The sequence below is a fragment of the Bactrocera dorsalis genome, chromosome 3 (genome assembly GCF_023373825.1).
Source record: "Bactrocera dorsalis isolate Fly_Bdor chromosome 3, ASM2337382v1, whole genome shotgun sequence".
Taxonomy (NCBI): Eukaryota; Metazoa; Arthropoda; class Insecta; order Diptera; family Tephritidae; genus Bactrocera; species Bactrocera dorsalis.
Window position 1 is genome coordinate 43,667,946 of NC_064305.1, and position 20,557 is coordinate 43,688,502.

The 20,557-nt window shown below is 37.9% G+C and overlaps 3 protein-coding genes across 20 annotated transcripts in view; 1 reads left to right on the top strand and 2 right to left on the bottom strand.

The window, feature by feature from the left end:
* The window catches only part of LOC105232674 (phosphatidylinositol phosphatase PTPRQ), an 862,901-nt gene that overhangs the window by 465,572 nt on the left and 376,772 nt on the right, over nucleotides 1-20,557 (top strand). For all 18 annotated transcript variants that reach the window (XM_049451209.1, XM_049451203.1, XM_049451205.1 and 15 more), the window contains one exon: nucleotides 13,857-13,930. In XM_049451209.1, the coding sequence (XP_049307166.1) occupies nucleotides 13,857-13,930 (74 nt within the window). The remainder of the gene's footprint in view (nucleotides 1-13,856; nucleotides 13,931-20,557) is intronic.
* LOC125777147 (uncharacterized) overlaps nucleotides 1-20,557 on the bottom strand; it is a 495,194-nt gene that overhangs the window by 401,623 nt on the left and 73,014 nt on the right. The window lies entirely within an intron of this gene.
* The window catches only part of LOC125777143 (uncharacterized), a 537,355-nt gene that overhangs the window by 238,424 nt on the left and 278,374 nt on the right, over nucleotides 1-20,557 (bottom strand). The gene's annotated exons all lie outside the window — the stretch shown is intronic.

Here is a 20,557-nt window from a genome sequence, read left to right on the forward strand (position 1 = left end):
GCGAAACATCCCCTGCATAGGGTTGTGCGCTGGGTTTGGGACCCGCCACGTAAAAAAACACCCCCAATGAAAAACCACCAACAGCCTCGGATGAGAGACCCCCCTTTTGATGACGACCATTGCAAACCAATTAAGGACTATGATTTGAGGGCATGCACCTGGAATGTCCGGTCCCTTAATTGGGAAGGTGCCGCTGCCAAGCTGGTTGATGTCCTCGTGAAAATAAAGGCTGACATCACCGCCGTCCAAGAAATGCGATGGACGGGACAAGGACAGAGACGAGTAGGTCCTTGTGACATTTACTACAGTCGCCAAATAAAGGAGCGCAAGTTTGGTGTGGGATTCGTGGTGGGAGAGAGACTCCGTACTCCGTACGTCCGAGTACTGTCATTCACTGCGGTGAATGAACGTCTAGCCACAATCCGCATCGAAGCGAGGATCTTCAACATATCGCTGATTTGCGCCCACGCCCCGACGGAAGAGAAGGACGATGTGACCAAAGATGCCTTTTATGAGTGCTTGGAGCGCACTTATGTGAGATGCCCCCGCCACGATGTAAAAATGGTGCTTGGCGACTTCAACGCCAGGGTGGGCAAAGAAGGTATCTTTGGCACTACGGTCGGTAAATTCAGCCTCCACGAGGAAACATCCCCAAATGGGCTGAGGCTGATCGACTTCGCCGGGCCCGAAATATGGTTATCTGTAGTACTAGATTCCAGCAAAAGAAGATTCATCAAGCTACCTGGCTGTCTCCGGATCGAAAAACGACCAACCAGATCGATCATGTTGTGATAGACGGAAGACACGTCTCGAGTGTTTTAGATGTGCGTGCGCTCCGAGGTCCTAACATCGACTCGGACCACTATCTTGTTGTAGCTAAGATTCTCACCCGCCTCTGTGCAGCAAAAAACGCACGCCAACAAACACAAGGAAGGTTCGACGTCGAGAAGCTGCAATCGCAACAGACAGCCGAACGATTCTCTACTCGAATTGCACTCCTGCTCTCTGAGAGCACTCGTCAACAACGTGGAACGGCATTTCAAACTCCTTACGTACAGCTGCAACCGAAACCATTGGTTTTCGGAAAGTGCAAAAGAACAGCTGGTACGACGAGGAGTGCCGTGTCGCAGCGGAGAGAAAACAGGCTGCCTACCTCGCAACGTTACGATCGACCACAACACGTGCGGGATGGGATAGATACCGAGAGTTGAAGAGGGAAGCGAGACACATTTGTAGACAGAAAAGGAAAGGTTCCGAAATGCGTGAGTACGAACAGCTTGATAAGCTGGCCGCCAGGGGCCAGCTACGAAAAAATGCGGCGGCTTACAGAAGGTTTCAAGACCGGAGCATACTCCTGTAGAACCCCCAAAGGTGATCTAGCCACCGCTGCCCAGAGCATACTTAGATTATGGAGGGAACACTTCTCTAGCCTGCTGAATGGCAGTGAACGATTCCCCATAACACCAGGAGAAGGCGAACCCGATTCCCCAATCGATGACGATGGAGCAGACGTTCCATTACCCCGCCATGAAGAAGTTCGAATAGCAATTGCCCGCCTGAAGAACAACAAAGCGGCAGGGGCCGACGGATTGCCAGCTCGGCCGGCCCGGCCATTCAAACACGGCGGCGAAGAACTGATAAGGAGCATGCATCAGCTTCTTTGTAAAATATGGTCGGACGAAAGCATGCCCAACGATTGGAATCTAAGTGTGCTCTGCCCAATCCATAAAAAAGGAGACCCGACAATCTGCGCCAACTACCGTGGGATAAGCCTCCTCAACATCGCGTACAAGGTTCTATAGAGCGTATTGTGTGAAAGATTAAAGCCCACCGTCAACAAACTGATTGGACCTTATCAGTGTGGCTTCAGACCTGGTAAATCAACAACCGACCAGATATTCACCATGCGCCAAATCTTGGAAAAGACCCGTGAAAGGAGAATCGACACTCACCACCTATTCGTCGATTTCAAAGCTGCTTTCGACAGCACGAAAAGGAGCTGCCTTTATGCCGCGATGTCTGAATTTGGTAGCCCCGCAAAACTAATACGGCTGTGTAAACTGACGTTGAGCAACACGAAAAGTTCCGTCAGGATCGGGAAGGACCTCTCCGAGCCGTTCGATACCAAACGAGGTTTCAGACAAGGCGATTCCCTATCATGCGACTTTTTCAACCTGCTTCTGGAGAAAATAGTTCGAGCTGCAGAACTCAACAGAGAAGGTACCATCTCACGCAGAATACCGACATTAAAGAGTTCTTGTTGCACGCTTTGCAAAAAGCGAGACCATTTTTGTTTTCCAGCCACGGAAACTTTTTCAGCCACTCAGTTCTGAACTTTCTCGTTCTTTTTCTCTTTTTACTAAATAAACAAAACATTTTTAATAAAATTCTGGGATTGGCAAAATTCTAAACACATACGGCTCATTGTTATTTCCTTGTTCTTCTTCTTCAGTAATGTCGTCTTTAGTAAAGTTTTTTTCATTTTCCTTTTGTTTATCAATCCGTGACTTTTTTACTATATATCTGAAATATAACATTTTTAATTATTCCTTCTTATAATTATTAACATTAAAATTAGCTTACCTATCCACCATCAATGTATCAGCAGCCAACAAACACTCAAAACAAACTTCATCAAGCCACCATTTGCATGTAAATACTTTGACATAGGGTTGGCAAACCATCGATGGCACTATCGATGGTTGCTCGTCACTGAAACTATCACCATCGATGGTTTGCTAACCCTACTTTTACATTTGTGACATTTACACCTACCGTACTTATATATATAATGCAATTGAGGTATGATCACAATGTAATTGTGATATTTTCTTGTGGTATTGAGTAGTATGATGGGATAATTTAACAAAGAAGAAAAAAAATTAAGTCAATTTGAAAATTTTAAGGAATAGTAGCCATTTAGGACGCAGTGTAGCTTTGTAGCCTTATATTTTAAATGTAGCCAAATGGCTACAAATGTAGCCACTATGGCAACACTGCTCCCAACAACTCACTTACAGCAAATTCAGCGTTTTTACGACAACATATCCCATTTACACATATGCCGACAGCATTTTCATTTCGGTAATATGAAATTTAGAAGAGCGAGTATTAAGACGGTTGTGTTGTGTTATATTATAAAAACAAAATAAGGTACATTTTCAAAATAACATTTTTCAAAAAAATTAATATTGTTAATTATAAAAATAAAATTAAGTACATTTTCAAAGTAACATTTTTCAAAAAAATTGAAATTTAGTTTAATATTGTTAATTTACAGAATAATTATCCAAATTGGGTTGGGAATGAGCGAAATCTTAAATTTAATAAACTTATACAAGCATATATCAAAATATCATTTCTGATTTTAAATTTATTATTTTAATTGGTATATAAAATTTATGCCACAATTATTATATAGTAGTCCAAAAATATGAATTTCTCCCAGAAATACATTTGTAAGCAAAATGATCGTTATTTATTTTCCTCATAAAAGATTTAAACAGTTGAAGAGCTCAAAACATACGCTACATCAGCTACCTACCCGACAGCATTTCGCAATTTGATAAAATAAGTTTTTCAAGAGCTCAAAGCATGCGCTACATCAGCTCGAACGTACCTACCCTACGCCTTTGCACAAATGATTATGTTATGATAACAAATGCCCACATACAGATTTGGCAAAGGCAATAGCAATAGATTTGACAGTTATAGGCTAGTTAGTGAACAACGCAGAATCGTGGGTCGTGTCAGCTGGCACGACCTATCTTATGGGCGCGCAATGTAACTGAACAGTGAAAAACGCTACTCTCTTCTCTCTGACGTGACGATGACGTGAGAATCTGCGACATTTGGATTTTGCCGCCGCAAACGTCGCAGCTGATTGTTCTCTCACAACGCAGGCTTGCCAATATCGATATACTGCAGTAATTATCAACTTTTATAATTCAATCTGTTCAATATGTTTGAAATTTTCTTAAAATATCTCAAAATCAGAGTCGAATGCTATTATTTATAAACATATAAACTATTTTTAATAGTTTGTTTTCAGTTTTGATATTTTATATTGTGAAAAATTGTAATTGAAAACAAAAATGTGCTCAAAACTATATATGCGTATTGGGCATTGGCAACATTGTTCAAATGAAAACAAAGCAAAGATGGCTGATTTCTGCGTTTTTACCACGTTCTTGACTGTGCATACATTTTGCCGATAAGAAAGGAAAAGGAAGGAAGGGAGTAGCGTTTTTCACTGGCTAGCCTTTTAGTATGACATAAATTTTATCCTGTCGAGATGCCCCGTTAAGGACAGTGCCAAAAATGATCACAGCCGGCAAGCTAACATCAGCTTGCGTCGTCTGGTTGGTACAACTATTCAACTAACGGGTTTAAAGCAGCTTTTTATGTCAGTCGACCTCAGCAGTGTTTGTCGAATTTTACAATGACCGAAAATATTGATCAACGTATTTGTATTAAATTTTGTGTTGCGAACGAATTTTCGTGTGCCGATACAATGAAATTGTTGCAGAAGGCTTTTGTTGAATATGCTCTATTAAAAACCCGCACGATCGAGAACAGAGCATTCAAGGAGGGTCGGGAGACCGGCCCAGACTTGCCTCGTTCTGGAGGCCTTCAACCGGTGACCGGTAATAACTTTGAAAAAATGAAGGAAATTGTTGCTGAAAATAACCATGTGAGTTTGAGAGACATTTCGCATATTGGATGTTACACGATAGCGTACGTGCGATTATGCATGAAAAATTGGGCATGCAACGCTTTTCTGCAAAGCCTGTTCTGATAGAGCTGAATTTCCTTCATAAAAGGTCTCGAGAGCAGGAAGTTTCAGACATGCTGAATCGAGCCTATCCCAGCTTCCTGGAACGCATAATTACTGGTGACGAGACATGGGTCTACAAATATGACACACTTACCAAACAGCAATCATCCGATTGGCGGCCCAAAGGCGCGAAAAATCCACGCCAAAGTCGATAGAAAGTGAAACTAATGCTCATTGTTTTCTTCGACATTCGTGGTGTCGTCCTCTAAGAATACGTTCCAACTGGGCAAACCGTCAGCAAAGAGTGTTATCTTAGTGTTATTCGTGGATTCTTCATCATGATAACGCACCATCGCACAAAGCCATCATTGTGAATGAATTTTTGGCCAAACCCTCATCAAATATCATTGAGCAAGTACCGTATTCAGCTGACATGGCCGCTGTCACATTTTCTTATTCTCCTGTGCGTTAGCACATGTGCATCGCTTCAAATGGATGTTACTTTGAAGGCGATAAAATAAATTTGGATGATGATTGAAAAATTTTCATTTATAAATTCCCGATACTTTCTTGACAGTGAACGTATATATGTACTTAAGATATGGTTCTACAACTATGACACCCTCACAAATAGCATACTTCGAGAACGCAAAGGTTTATGGAACCGCCATCTCCCACAGGCAGAGAATTAAGCGAAGAGCAACCATTTAAGGATCAGGGGCCTGCGCTATAAAGTGAAGCAGGTCGGATGCGTTTACAGTCATTGCAAGACTTGCTTGGTAGACGATCACACCACCTACGCATCATACAGTAAACCACATCAGCATCCGTCGCAGACCACTCGGTGATCTTGTTCAGCGGCAAAGAGTCCATTGCACCAGATCAACTCAAGAAAGAGATTCAACGGATGTTGAGCGCCGTAGTGAATACGCTCCAACAGATTTAGAGACTTCTACGCAATTAATTCGCCTAGGGGACGGGGATGTTCACTTGAATCAAAGCGTAAGAAACTAATTCAGGTGGTAGCAAAATTTTATTTTAAAATATGTTGCGAAGAAATTAAGGGGTTAAATGGGTTTCCTCGTGTAAAAAACAGCCTTTTCAACAACATGTTTCTCATATAAAAAAATACATATTTTAATAGACATTTTTATTATTACAACCATACACTATTAACAAAGAAATTCTGAAATATATTGGAAACAATAGTTTAAACTCGGCCTTTGCGACTCCTGCGTTGACAATATAGCTCCTTAGATAATCATCTTAAGTGAAAAATACGTGTTTTAGTTAAAACCTTAACTTATAACTTGGACGAAGGAGAAAAAAACTGAAAACTGGATTTTTGGCAGACATTTTTCCAAAAAAAAATTAAATTTCTTTGAAAACTTCGTGTCGTTTTTTAAATAGTTGTAATCGAAAAAAACCTTCGTCCAAGACTTTAAGAATTGTTTCTCAAAGACCTGTATAAAATTTCATGAAGATCGGTTGAGTGGTTCTCTAGAAATCCTGCCAACCGAATTAAAAAACATAGTTTTGAGAAAAGCGCGTTTAAAGAAGGGTATTGTAGAATTTAATAAAACAATAAAAAATTTCGATATTTTTGAAAGCCGTAAACCCATCTAACCCCTTAAACTTTGTCTTTAAATGAGTTGAGCCTGCCCCCATTTTACCCGAGAAAAACTGGCGCACCCTTACATATCATACCACAATACACCACACTTGTACGCAGCATATCTCACCGCATCTGTAATCCCACCCACTCAACACAAACGATAGACAGCAAGATCGCGGACACATTCGTTTCTTATACATTCCGTTGTCAACATCCGTCTCGCGCGTTATAGTAAGCACTTCGACAACAGTGATCTGGAGCGCTATCTACATACTCTCCCGTTACCTAAATAATTTAAAATTTTAATTGAAAAAAAATCCCAGCTGGATAATAGTTCACCGCTTACATTTTTCTTTGAAGAATGTTTCGAAGAAAATTCTACGTAGAATTCTTCGATACCAGGTAATGCATAAAAGTAATGTTTAGGTGAGCTGCTACGAGTATTTTAATTAGAAATTTTGTTTATTTTTGTGTTTAAACTTTGAATAAAGATATAAAAGAATATTCTCGAAAAGGCATATAAGAAGACTAATTAAAAATGAAGAAAGTGAAGCACTTCAATGCGTTACTATTTGGTACGTTTTTCGTGTTTTTATCATTGAAGGAAATTTACAACTACATACGGTTCCTTTAAGTCTCGTTGCTTGGAAAAAAACCATAAAATTAAAAGAAACTCTTTCCTTTTTATACATAAATACTGTTACAAAAGTAGTATTAAGTTGTATTTGTATTGCTATATGCATCCCTTATTATGAACAATAGCTGTAGGTATATGGAATAGCATTTGTCTTGTTGTAGACATCTGGCGCCGCGGCTGTCTGCTTGTCGAAACAATAGACATCTGGCGCCGCACTGTCTGCTTGTCTACTGAAAGAATTGCTGAGTCTGGCGCCGCGGCTGTCTGCTTGCGTCTGGCGCCGTATAGCATTATGTTCTGGTAATTTCCAGACGCAATCAGCGAGAAGTGCGTGGCTATATAAGCCGTGGCAGCGCCAACGTAATCAATCAGTGCTAAGAGTAAACTGCTATAGTGTAGACGAGTTGTGAAATAAAGATTTGTTGAATTAAACAGTTTTGGTTTTATTTGTCAATCCAGAGATACGAACCTAACAAAGTGAACTAGCAAGCAGTAAAATCGTAGCAATACTTATTTTCATAACGAAATACATACATGTACATGCAAAATGAATATGCAATTTTTTCTCTTCTACTATTGACCTTGATATAGAAGAACACTTCGTTAACTTTGGCATCGATGAATTCTTCGTTAACTGTGGCATCGAAGAATTCTTCGTCCCTATGGTAAGCGAAAGGGGTGATCTGTAACTTTTCCTAGGAAGTCGTCGTGTTAATTTTCATCTATCGGAGTAAGCGATACAATCATGCTGCATCGTTTACCCTGCTCGCTTACCAATGTCTACCATATCCCGCTGGGATTTGTAAAAAATTAAAGATTTTCATATTAAATGAACAAGTAAGCTTATAAAAAGCTTGTGAGAAACGGATCTTTTTATTTTATATGTGTGTGATAATCATTTAAACAATTTCAATTTATACGTGCAGAGTGATTACTGAAGTAAAAATTTAATAGAATAGTAAATAATAAACACTAATTTTCTGCTATATTTTAGTTCGCGTCAGATAAAATTATATTAAAACCATCTTCAAATTAGTCATATGTATTTGACAGCAATACGCCTGTCGACCAGCTTGTGAAGCTCTTCATACTCGCGCATTTCGGTCTCTCTCTTTTTTTGTCTACTAGTGCGTCTCGCTCCCCTCTGCAACGCAGTCTGTTTTCGCGCTCCTCATTGTACTAGCAATTCTTTTGCATTTTCCGATAACCAATGGTTTCGTTTGCAGCTGCTCGGTAAAGAGCTTGAAATGCCGTTTCACATTCCTTTATACCGAGTTGCTGACGAGTACTCTCAGAAGGAAGAAGTGCAAATCGAATAGAAAATCTGTCGGCTGCCTATTGTGATTGCAGCTTCTCGAAGTCGAGCCTTCCTTATGTTTGTTAACGTGTGTTCTTTACTACACAGAGGGGAGTGCATCTTGGCTACAACAAAATAGTTGCCCGAGTCAGCTTACGTACGTCTAAAACACCGGAGACGTGTCTTCGGTCTATCCAAAATGATCGAAAATCCACCAACTAGATTTTCGATACAAAAACAGTTAAGTAGCTTGATGAATCCCAATCCTTTTGTCAAAACCACATACTAATAAAATGTTACCTCAATTTCATTAACCCGAATGTTATATGTTTGGGGCTAGGTCAAGTTTTCAACCGATTTTATCCATTTTAGGCGCAAAGATACACTTATAAAGAAAACACACGATTGACTTCGTCCTAAAATTGGGCATCGGTCGGACACTAATTTCATATTTCGGGATTAGAGAACAAAAATAAATATTAATCAACGAAAATTGCTTTGTTGTTTTTCAGAATAAGTATTACCAATTAAGTACTTTATATTGTACTAGCTCTTTACCCGCGGCTTCGCCCGCAGTGGAGCCATTAAATAAGTATGAGAGATAAAGGGTAAGGGTATAATCATAGAAATGAGTCAAAATGATAACTAAATTTTATTGCTTGCCTGAGATCAACAATTTTTAAAAATTACTACAGACAATGAAGTTTCAACACCTTAAAATATGCGTATTGAAATGCAACAAAAAATGTTAAAATATATTTCACCGTAACAAAAATAAATAATTCTGAATTCTAACAATTTAAAAAAATAAAATACAGAGTGTTAATCTAATATATTTTTGTAGACCATGTTATAAGTTTTCCCGTCGGGTACAAATATGTGTAAATTCTGGGCATTAGATACACGTGAACAGGCTACATAAAGTTGACCATGAGAGAAGCATGGGTTTTCTAAATGCACTCCTGCTACCTGTAATGCTTGGCCTTGTGCCTTCTTTATAGTAACAGCAAAGCTAAGCTTGACGAAAAATTGAACCCTTTTAAATTTGAATGGAAAGTCAGTGGGAACAATTGGTATCCGAGGTATTATAACACTATTTCCCTTACCGACACCTGTTAAAATAGTAGCACCAAGTATGTTCTGTCCCAATTTTGTTATCCGAAGCTTTGTTCCATTACATAGCAGAGGAGCATCTAGATTTCGCATAAGCATTACTGGTACATTTAGTTTCAATTGAAGTTTATGTGACGGTACACCCGATAGTTCAAGTGAATTTTAAAACTCCACAGGATATGAAGTACTTAGTTCCGTATCTATAATTGTATCCATTGACAAATATTCCATAATTTTTCCCTGAACCTCGTTTAAAATATCAGTGTTGATCCTATTAACAATTTCATTTCTTGGTGCCACTGATCACTACACAAATTTTGTCGCAATTCCGGAAAAACATTAGCAATGAAATCCACATCACTTTCTACTAAATTACAATTACATTAGCCTTCAACGTCAACATCCAAACAACCATCACCAATTTTCAACAACATTTCTGCGTAAAGTCCTGAATCCACGTCATTATGAAGATGCACTCTCATATTCGTTTTCAGGCGGAGTCGACCATAAGCCTGATGATTTAATTGACGCTTGAATTTCATTTGCTGGTGTCCCCCTCTGAATTACTGGGTTTGACGGAAATCACCAGTCAATAAAACTACCATGCCATTTTGGATATACCAGATTTCCGCTTCCGTGGCATTTTCTAAGAAAAGCAGAGTAAGAATTAACATCAGCGAGTAAGATCTAAAATAATAAAATGACTGCTAACCACAAAAATTACGGATTACCTCAAAAATTTGAATAGTTTTATACTGCATGTAACGACAGAAGAAAATAGCAATGAATATAGAAAAATTAATATTATTATGTTAATACAACTCTAACAAATAATTTCGACCAAATTAGTTATCACAAAAACGGTACTCACGGACTTTTTTTTAGATCATTAAAAGAGAAATAATTCTTTCATACATAACTTTTGTGTATCTTGAACGGAAGCCCTCAAAGATAAATAATTTCCCCCGTTTTTTACACATTTACCACTGTTTTTTCGCTCCTATTGGTCGCGTGATGCTATATAGCCTATAGCCTTCCTCGATAAATGGACTATCCAACACAAAAAGAATTATTCAATTCGAACCAGTAGTTTCGGAGATTAGCGTGTTCAAACAAACAAACTCTTCAGCTTTATAATATTAGTATAGATATGTTTGCACCAATTTATAAAGCATTTTTGCCACTCTTATTGAGGTATCTTCGAAGTATGAGAATAAATAAAAGTCATTCGGTGTCATGTCAGGCCTATGCGGTGGGTCACTAATCAAATTGAAGGTTTCAGTGCTAAAAATACAAATGTTTCAGTCAATGTTTGAGAGAGAGAGTGGTGAAGAGTGATCCGTTTTCGGCGATCCGTTTTTCTAATTTATTGAAATACAACTGGCAAACAAATGTATAATTTAGAATTTACTGTTCTGCGTTGTTCTACTGGTATATTTGCGATATGTTCAGTTGTTCCAGAATGCAGCAACCATTATTGGAAGTGCTTCGCATGATAACAACTTTACCCATATAGACTGCTATTTACTTTCGGCGGCATACACAGAAATCCAAGTTTCATCATTTGTCACGATTTCATAGACGTGTTGTTGTTTTTTTACAGTCAAATGTGCATGCAATATTGAATTTATGCTGGCACCTCTGATTTTTTTACGAAATAATAATAGTTTGTAAATTAATGCACGTCCAAAGCTGACGAGAAAATTTTCGCGATTTAATTCCATTTTTTGCCATGAATATTTCAAGTTACTGTGAATGTGCCAAATTGCAACACTAGGCCTGCAAGTCCCGAAATATAAAAGGCAACCTACGTATTTCAGAGACATTATTCGTGCAACTGTTTTATTCAGTTATATGAATAATCTATTAGAGAGAAGAACTTGTGGGTCAAAGGTCCACACGTTGCGGACGTACCTTTTTATTGCACCTCTGAAAAACATAAACGAAGACACAGCGTAAAAAGTACGAACAGTTGAGTTGAATGGTTAAATTGAACAAGTGAAGAAGGGCAGACAGCGGTTTCAACCGCTAAAAAAATTTATTATACTTATAAGTTTACAAATATCAAAATGTTCATTGAATTAAAAAAAAATAAAACATTGTAAAATGAAATTCTCTGAGCGCCATTCACTTCTGGTCTGAGGCCAAGTATTCTCTGGGTAGCCAAAGAACATCCGTTTGAAGGCGAGATTAAGTGAGAAGGCGAACCTTTCCTTCCCAAGGTTGTGCGCAGAGCTTGTGACCCAATGAAGAGCAAAAACAGATTCGAGAGATCCCCCTTTTGGTGACGACCATGGAAAACGTATTAAGGATTACAATTTAAGGCCATGCACCTGGAATGTCCAGTCCCTTAATTGGGAAGGTACCGCTGTCGAGCTGGTTGATGTCCTCATAAAAATAAAGGCAGATATAACCGCCGAAGTGAAGGACCGAGTAGGTCCTTGTGGCATTTACTACAGGGCCCCTATAAAGGAAAGCAAATTCGGTGTTGGAGTCGTGGTGGGGGAGAGACGCCGTCGCCTAGTCCAGGCATTCACCCAGGTGAATGAACGCTGCTTCCGCCACGATGTCAAAATTGTACGTGGCGACTTTAACGCCAAGGTTGAAAGAAGGTATCTTTGGCCCAACGGTTGGTAAAATCAGGTTCCACGATGAAACATCCCCAAATGGGTTGAAGCTGATCGGCTTCGCCGGGTCCCGAAATGTAGTTATTTGTAGTACTTGATTCCATCATTAAAAATTACAAAGCGTGTTTTACTCATAACAGTGTGTCTTTGTACATAAAATAAATAAAATTTGACCTAACGGGTCGATACTACCCCAACTCCCATTTAATACATATAATGATTTTCGTTTTAACCTTATACCGAATATACCTGTCAGTGTATGAGTTATATAGATTATGTGTACATATGTATGTAAAAAATTGATTATATTCAGATCCTCTGATTGGAATTTTACGCCATAAGATATTTCACTGCCATTGATTCTTGCAAGTTGCAAGAGTGTAAAAAGATCGGTTTCACCCGAACTTGGCCTTTCCTTACCTAGTTTTTTAAATTAAATTAGGTTTATCAAATCACAAATACCTCCTAAGCATTCGTGAGTTCTGAAATACATAACGGGTGATTTTTTTGAGGTTAGGATTTTCATGCATTAGTATTTGACAGATCACGTGGGATTTCAGACATGGTGTCAAAGAGAAAGATGCTCAGTATGCTTTGACATTTCATCATGAATAGACTTATTAACGAGCAACGCTTGCAAATCATTGAATTTTATTACCAAAATCAGTGTTCGGTTCGAAATGTGTTTCGCGCGCGTGTTTTGTTCAGCGATGAGGCTCATTTCTGGTTGAATGGCTACGTAAATAAGCAAAATTGCCGCATTTGGGGTGAAGAGCAACCAGAAGCCGTTCAAGAACTGCCCATGCATCCCGAAAAATGCACTGTTTGGTGTGGTTTGTACGCTGGTGGAATCATTGGACCGTATTTTTTCAAAGATGCTGTTGGACGCAACGTTACGGTGAATGGCGATCGCTATCGTTCGATGCTAACAAACTTTTTGTTGCCAAAAATGGAAGAACTGAACTTGGTTGACATGTGGTTTCAACAAGATGGCGCTACATGCCACACAGCTCGCGATTCTATGGCCATTTTGAGGGAAAACTTCGGACAACAATTCATCTCAAGAAATGGACCCGTAAGTTGGCCACCAAGATCATGCGATTTAACGCCTTTAGACTATTTTTTGTGGGGCTACGTCAAGTCTAAAGTCTACAGAAATAAGCCAGCAACTATTCCAGCTTTGGAAGACAACATTTCCGAAGAAATTCGGGCTATTCCGGCCGAAATGCTCGAAAAAGTTGCCCAAAATTGGACTTTCCGAATGGACCACCTAAGACGCAGCCGCGGTCAACATTTAAATGAAATTATCTTCAAAAAGTAAATGTCATGAACCAATCTAACGTTTCAAATAAAGAACCGATGAGATTTTGCAAATTTTATGCGTTTTTTTTTTAAAAAAGTTATCAAGCTCTTAAAAAATCACCCTTTACAAGAAAATATTTTCTATCAGAAAATATGTAAGTATTCCTGTGATTTTGTTTTATTCCTTATGTTCTTTTCTGTTTAAAGTTAAAAATTTTGTTTAAATATCATTAAAAACTAAATAAATAAATGTGATTGATTGAGTTGTACGATTAGCCGGATTCATGTAATTGAATGAATTGTTCAATTTAACGAGTATCGGTTAATTTAACTGAAAATTGTGCAAATTTTGAGTGCAATTGTCCGGGGTACTAAAGTAAACTCCAAATACATAAACATATAGATTTAGCGTAGAAGTGGGCGAAGCTCTAATTGGTACTTGTTATGGAAATGTAATAACATCATAATATTTATTGTTTATATTTTAGATGCGGAATTGCTTTATTCAATGTTGCCGGATGGTCTCCAGCAGAAGAAATCATTTTGTGGACTCTACCATTCAGTACGTTTACACTTATCTATCATTTTATTTGTTTTTAGTACTAAATGTTAAATGTGTAACTGCTTATTTTCCTATGATTACTTTTTTCCGTTTACCTCGTTTATTTTTTGATAAAAAGTGTTAGTGTACGTATTGTATATGATTAAAATTTAAAATTTCTTATTTTTAAACTCTCCTTACATGTGGCTTCAGAATAAAATACATTTGTCTACCTAACAGTTGCTTGTAATAACTAAAACTAATGGAGATAGATTTAGAGTTGTGCTTGTATTTAATTGCTCAATTGGCGATACGCGTTCAACATCGAGTGTCTATCTGCCTGTGAAAACGATAACTTGAGTATAACTTGAGATATATTGATGAAACTTGTTACAAATGTTCCTTGGCACGATCTTTATTCTTTAAATAAATATGATATGAAATAACAAATTTGATTACGCGACATCCGATTTGAGAGTGTGAAAATGATTGAAATCGGATTATAACATCGCCACTCCCTTGAAAGCGGTTTTGTTGACAACTACTAAAAGAACGATAACTCTGTAAATAATACAAGATAACACAACTACGAGGGCTGCTATATATATTTCTGGCCTAATAATGCAAATAGGAACATTTATCAACGAAAATGTTTTTTTTTGTTGGATTTGGCTTGTCTTATAAACGTCTTTTGAAGCACCGCGATCGTATTTTTTCAGCATTTCTTTACACCAATCCACACGAGCCTTTTTTTGAGCGATTGTCAAATTGGCCGGGATCCAACGAGAACAAACTTTTTTACGGCCAGGTGTTCATGCAATATCGAATGTATGCTGGTGGGAGAAATGCATAGGCATGCCTCTATCTGAAGGTATGTTACATGACGGTCTTGCATTATCAGTTCACGTACGGCATCGATGTTCTCTGGCCCAACGGCTGTTTTTGGACGACCTTCACGGAATTCGTCTTTGAGCGAGCGGTGGCCACGATTTAATTCGTTGTAACAGTTTTTTACAGTGCTATAGGACGGTGCTTCATAGCCATACAAAGATTTTAGTTCATCGATGCACTCTTGTCGTGATAATCCACGTCGAAAGTTTTGAAAAATGATCGCACGAAAATGTTCACGAGTTAATTCCATTTTTTAGCCGAGATGAATTTTTTAATTCCCTGTAAATAAAACAATTCACGATTTAATGACAAAACGTTCTGAGTGATCTTATGCTAAAAAATGTCAAACTTTCCAATAGAAATGTCAGATTGCACCTGGCAGCGCTTAGTGTTGCCTAGTCCAGAAATATATATAGCAGCCTATGTATACGAGTATATGCACAAAGGCATTAGCATTTACCGTGCAGAACAGCGCAGCTAGGTAGAGGGAAAACATACTGCAGCTTACAAACAACAAGTATATAAACCCAGATAACTAATTAGAGGTTCTGCTTATGCGAAGAAGGGGAAATGGCAAATAGACAAATTGCATAAATAAGTAAGCAGAAGCTTTACAGTTGGAATAATGTACATAATATGAAGTTCGCGATAATTTAAAGAGAAATGAAAATAAAACATTCAACTGTAAAATAAACATAGAAATTGAATATTAACATATATTATTTATATATATGTGGGCAAGGGTTGCCAACATCCCCACCCCCATGAATCAACCTGATTCACCACCATCAATGTCCAGAAGGGCTAGTTTTGAGACTACTCGTTGTTTAACTCCTGTGGAAGTTCGTATGTCTGCTCGTCATACTTCGCCATCAGTCCCAGGGCATTAATAGGGACAAACAATTTTCATATTGTGCCCTTCAAAAAAGAGAACATAGATGAAATAGAAATTCAAACATACACTGAAATAAGTTGCATGGATATTGTAAAGTACTTGTCAAACTATAACAAGAATTACTATTCATACCAACTGAAGAGTTCAAAAGGCCTAGTTGTTGTCATAGAAGGTATAGAGTATTCGGTAGACTCTATCGATGTGAAAGTAGCACTGAAATAAGGTGGTTTTAGCATTAAATCAGTAGTTAATATTTAACGGGAACAAAGTCCCACAACCAATGTTCAAAATAGAACTGATGACAAATTGTAACCAACTAAAGAAAAATTAAATACACCCGATTTACAATTTAAAATATCTCCTCCATCGCAGAATTACCGTTGAGGAACCACATAAGAGAAATGATCCAGTACAATGTACAAACTGACAAGAGTATGGACACATGAAAGCATATTGCACTCTACGCAGTGTCAGTGTGGTGTGTGGTGATCTACATCCTACTTCTAAATGTACTCTTAAAAAAGCGGATTTAAATAAAAAATGCAGCAATTGTGGAGGAAATCACACTGCTAACTACAGGAGTTACCCGGTATATAAAGATTTGAAATCGAAGTTGTCACAGGACATTCAAGCACGTGGTAACCAAATGCTGAATATTCCTCCTAATGAAAATATTGATGTATTGAACATTTCTTTATGGAATGCTAACGGTGTTAACCAACATAAATTGGAACTTATTAGATTTCTGGATGAAAATAATATTGATGTAATGCTTTTGTCGGAAACTCATCTTACGAACAAAAACTATTTCTTTATACCGGGATTTAGAATATATGTTACAAATCCCCAGATGGAAAGTCGCAGCAGTGTTGGTTAGAAAATGGTTAAGTCACCATTAAAATCTTATGCCACAGCGTAAATACAAGCTACAACAATTTAAAATTACAGGCATCCAATTTAAAGACTTCTTTGGAACACTAGGCCATAGATTTCTAGTAGGTGGAGGTTACAATGCAAAACACACATATTGGGACTAACGACTATCCAAAAGGACGAACTGTATCACACTATTATAAATAGGCACAATAACCTTAGCATATTATCTCCTGGTAAGCCAACATATTGGCCTAGTGATCGCCACAAAATACCAGATTTAATAGATTTTGCTGTAATCAAAAATATAGATAAATCGCACATAACAGCTGATACATGTACTGATCTATCTTCTGATCACTCTCCTGTACTAATAAAGTTGTGTGAACAACCCATATTCGTTAATCAAAAAGTGGGTCTAACTTCTTAGTATAAAATGAATTGGCTAAAATATAAAAATACCTGAGTAGCCAAATAAATAAATAAATTCAGGAAGAAATATTGACGAAAGCATAAGAGAAGTCAATGATATAATAACCAGCGCAGCTGTCTTAGCAACACCAAACAAAAGCTATAAGCCGCTTGGAAGACGTGAATGGCAGATAAATCGTTCCCCTTCCACTCAGCTTTAATTAAAATCTGCTGTACGTAAATTGAAAAAACGCATAAACGTTAGGAAGAATTGAACACCGAAATGTATGCTGTGTCCAAATTCAAACAAGCAAAATTGCCTTTGGAAAGCCCAAAAGTCCATGAAGCCACCAACTGACTCCAAGTGACGAGGAAAAGGCTAATGCTTTGCAAATCACCTAAAAAAAGGTATTTCAACCCAAAGAACAACTTTAAGCTGTTAATCTTACCCAACACAGCCAACCCAACAGTGACGAGGAAAAGGCTAATGCTTTGCAAATCACCTAAAAAAAGGTATTTCAACCCAAAGAACAACTTTAAGCTGTTAAACTTACCCAACACAGCTAAAGAGTCGCTTGAGTCTCTTAAGACTTCACCTTCTGAAATTATTGGTATCATCACAGAACTTAACCCAAAAGAGTCACCGGACATGATAATACTTCCCCAAAATTGCTAATTAAGTTACCAATTATTGCTAAAGAGGTGCTCTCTTTGCTCTTTAATGCAATTCTTAGTTTCGGATACTATCCAATTTCATGGAAAAAGTCGCAGATTATCTTGATAGATAAACATGGGAAAGGCTTAACACAGCCGTCTTCATACAGACCAATCAGCATTCTGCCCTGTCTTTAAAAAGTATTTGTAAAAGTATTACTACCAAAGATGACTCTTTTCCTCCACGAAAATAATACAATACCAATGCATCAATTCGGATATCGTGCGAAACATGGCACAATAGAGCAAGTAAATAGAATTACTGACGAGATAAGGAAAGGCATTTGAGCACAGGAAGTACTGTTCAGCAATATTTCTAGTCAAAGTTATGCTCGACAAAAATATTGATGTTAAAGTAAATATAACAACTCAAGATATTTTGGAAGATGAAGTTCACATATTTACGAAAACTATTCAAGAATCGGCTTGGAAAAGTACTCCTGTTCCCAAATAAAAAACTTTTATACTAAATATCCATCAGGCATTTTGGATCTCAAAAAGAAAAAAAGAAAATTACGTTAAAAATGGCAAATAACGCGTTTTCCTCAATACAAAACACAATTGAACAATTTAACCAAGGTTCTCAGTACCAAAATAAAGTTATTCACGAATCAAAATATTTCTAATTATATTGAGAAATTAACGCCGAACAAAAATTCCGATTATTCCCTTTGGAAAGCAGTAAAAAAGCAAGAAAACCAATATTGTCTAATACACCCCTTAGAAAGCCAAACGGAAGTTTTTTCAGAGAAACTAACTAAAACGTTTAGTCTCTTTGTGATCCATGGAAATTTACCGCAGCTGGAAGGGTCGCAATACGTAGGAGAAATCCAACGAGCATCAATTAAAGAAGTGGAAAATATTATTAAAACTAGGTTTAAGCCAAAGCTGCCGGCTTCGACTTGTTGACTGCTGATGTAATAAAAAATCGAACGTGAAAAGCATTAGAAAAAGTTACATCGATAATAAACGCTTAGATCTCAGATGCGTCCCATTGTCATGGAAGGTATCTGAAATCATTATGGTACAAAAACCCGGAAAAAGCGCCCAGGAGGCCTCGTCATATCGTTCAATCTCACTGTTGCCTATTTTGTCCAAAATACTTGAAGCTGTAATTGTAAGAAGACATCAGAACATAATTGAAGAGAACGGCCTTATACCAATTCATCAATTTGGATTTAGATCGCAACATCAAATCGATCAAGTTCATCGAATAAGAGATATAATTGAAAATGCGATGGAGAAACAAGAAAATTGCACAGCTGTTTCTCTTGATGTATCTCAGGCGTTCGATAGAGTATGGCACCATGGCTTACTTTATAAATTAAGACGTCTCTTTCCACAGCATCTAACTGAGCTACTTGCCTCCTACCAGAGCAGCCGCTACTTCCAAATCAAACAGGGACAATCGTATACTACGTTACAGCCAATAAGTACGGGTGTACCCGAAGGAAGTGTCCTGGTACCCCTTCTATACATTCTAAAGGGTGATTTTTTAAGAGCTTGATAACTTTTTTTAAAAAAAAAACGCATAAAATTTGCAAAATCTCATCGGTTCTTTATTTGAAACGTTAGATTGGTTCATGACATTTACTTTTTGAAGATAATTTCATTTAAATGTTGACCGCGGCTGCGTCTTAGGTGGTCCATTCGGAAAGTCCAATTTTGGGCAACTTTTTCGAGCATTTCGGCCGGAATAGCCCGAATTTCTTCGGAAATGTTGTCTTCCAAAGCTGGAATAGTTGCTGGCTTATTTCTGTAGACTTTAGACTTGACGTAGCCCCACAAAAAATAGTCTAAAGGCGTTAAATCGCATGATCTTGGTTGCCAACTTACGGGTCCATTTCTTGAGATGAATTGTTGTCCGAAGTTTTCCCTCAAAATGGCCATAGAATCGCGAGCTGTGTGGCATGTAGCGCCATCTTCTTGAAACCACATGTCAACCAAGTTCAGTTCTTCCATTTTTGGCAACAAAAAGTTTGTTAGCATCGAACGATAGCGATCGCCATTCACCGTAACGTTGCGTCCAACAGCATCTTTGAAAAAATACGGTCCAATGATTCCACCAGCGTACAAACCACACCAAACAGTGCATTTTTCGGGATGCATGGGCAGTTCTTGAACGGCTTCTGGTTGCTCTTCACCCCAAATGCGGCAATTTTGCTTATTTACGTAGCCATTCAACCAGAAATGAGCCTCATCGCTGAACAAAACACGCGCGCGAAACACATTTCGAACCGAACACTGATTTTGGTAATAAAATTCAATGATTTGCAAGCGTTGCTCGTTAGTAAGTCTATTCATGATGAAATGTCAAAGCATACTGAGCATCTTTCTCTTTGACACCATGTCTGAAATCCCACGTGATCTGTCAAATACTAATGCATGAAAATCCTAACCTCAAAAAAATCACCCGTTATTTACTAGCGATATGCCTACCCCGCCGAACTGCACAATCGCCACATTTGCAGATGATACCTGCATAATTACTACCGGTAAAAATCAATCCGAGTCGTCGAACAGAATGCAGTCTTCAATCAACCAAATTGTAGAATGGACACAAAAATAGAACATTACTCTAAACGAGTTGAAGTCTATATATTCAAAAGTGCTACGTATATCCCCTTACATATTTTAAATGAAGTAATACCCTACTCCACCTCAGCAAAATATCTTGGTTTGACGTTGGATGCAAAATTAAAGTGGAGGGAGCATATATGTACAAAGGAAAGTTACAGAACTAAAACTAAAATATAACAAAATAAACTAGTTAATAGGCAGGAAATCACTATTAACTACCTCAAATAAAATCCTAGTCTACAACCGTGCGCTGCACCGTTATACATCGAAGCGGTGCAAAGATC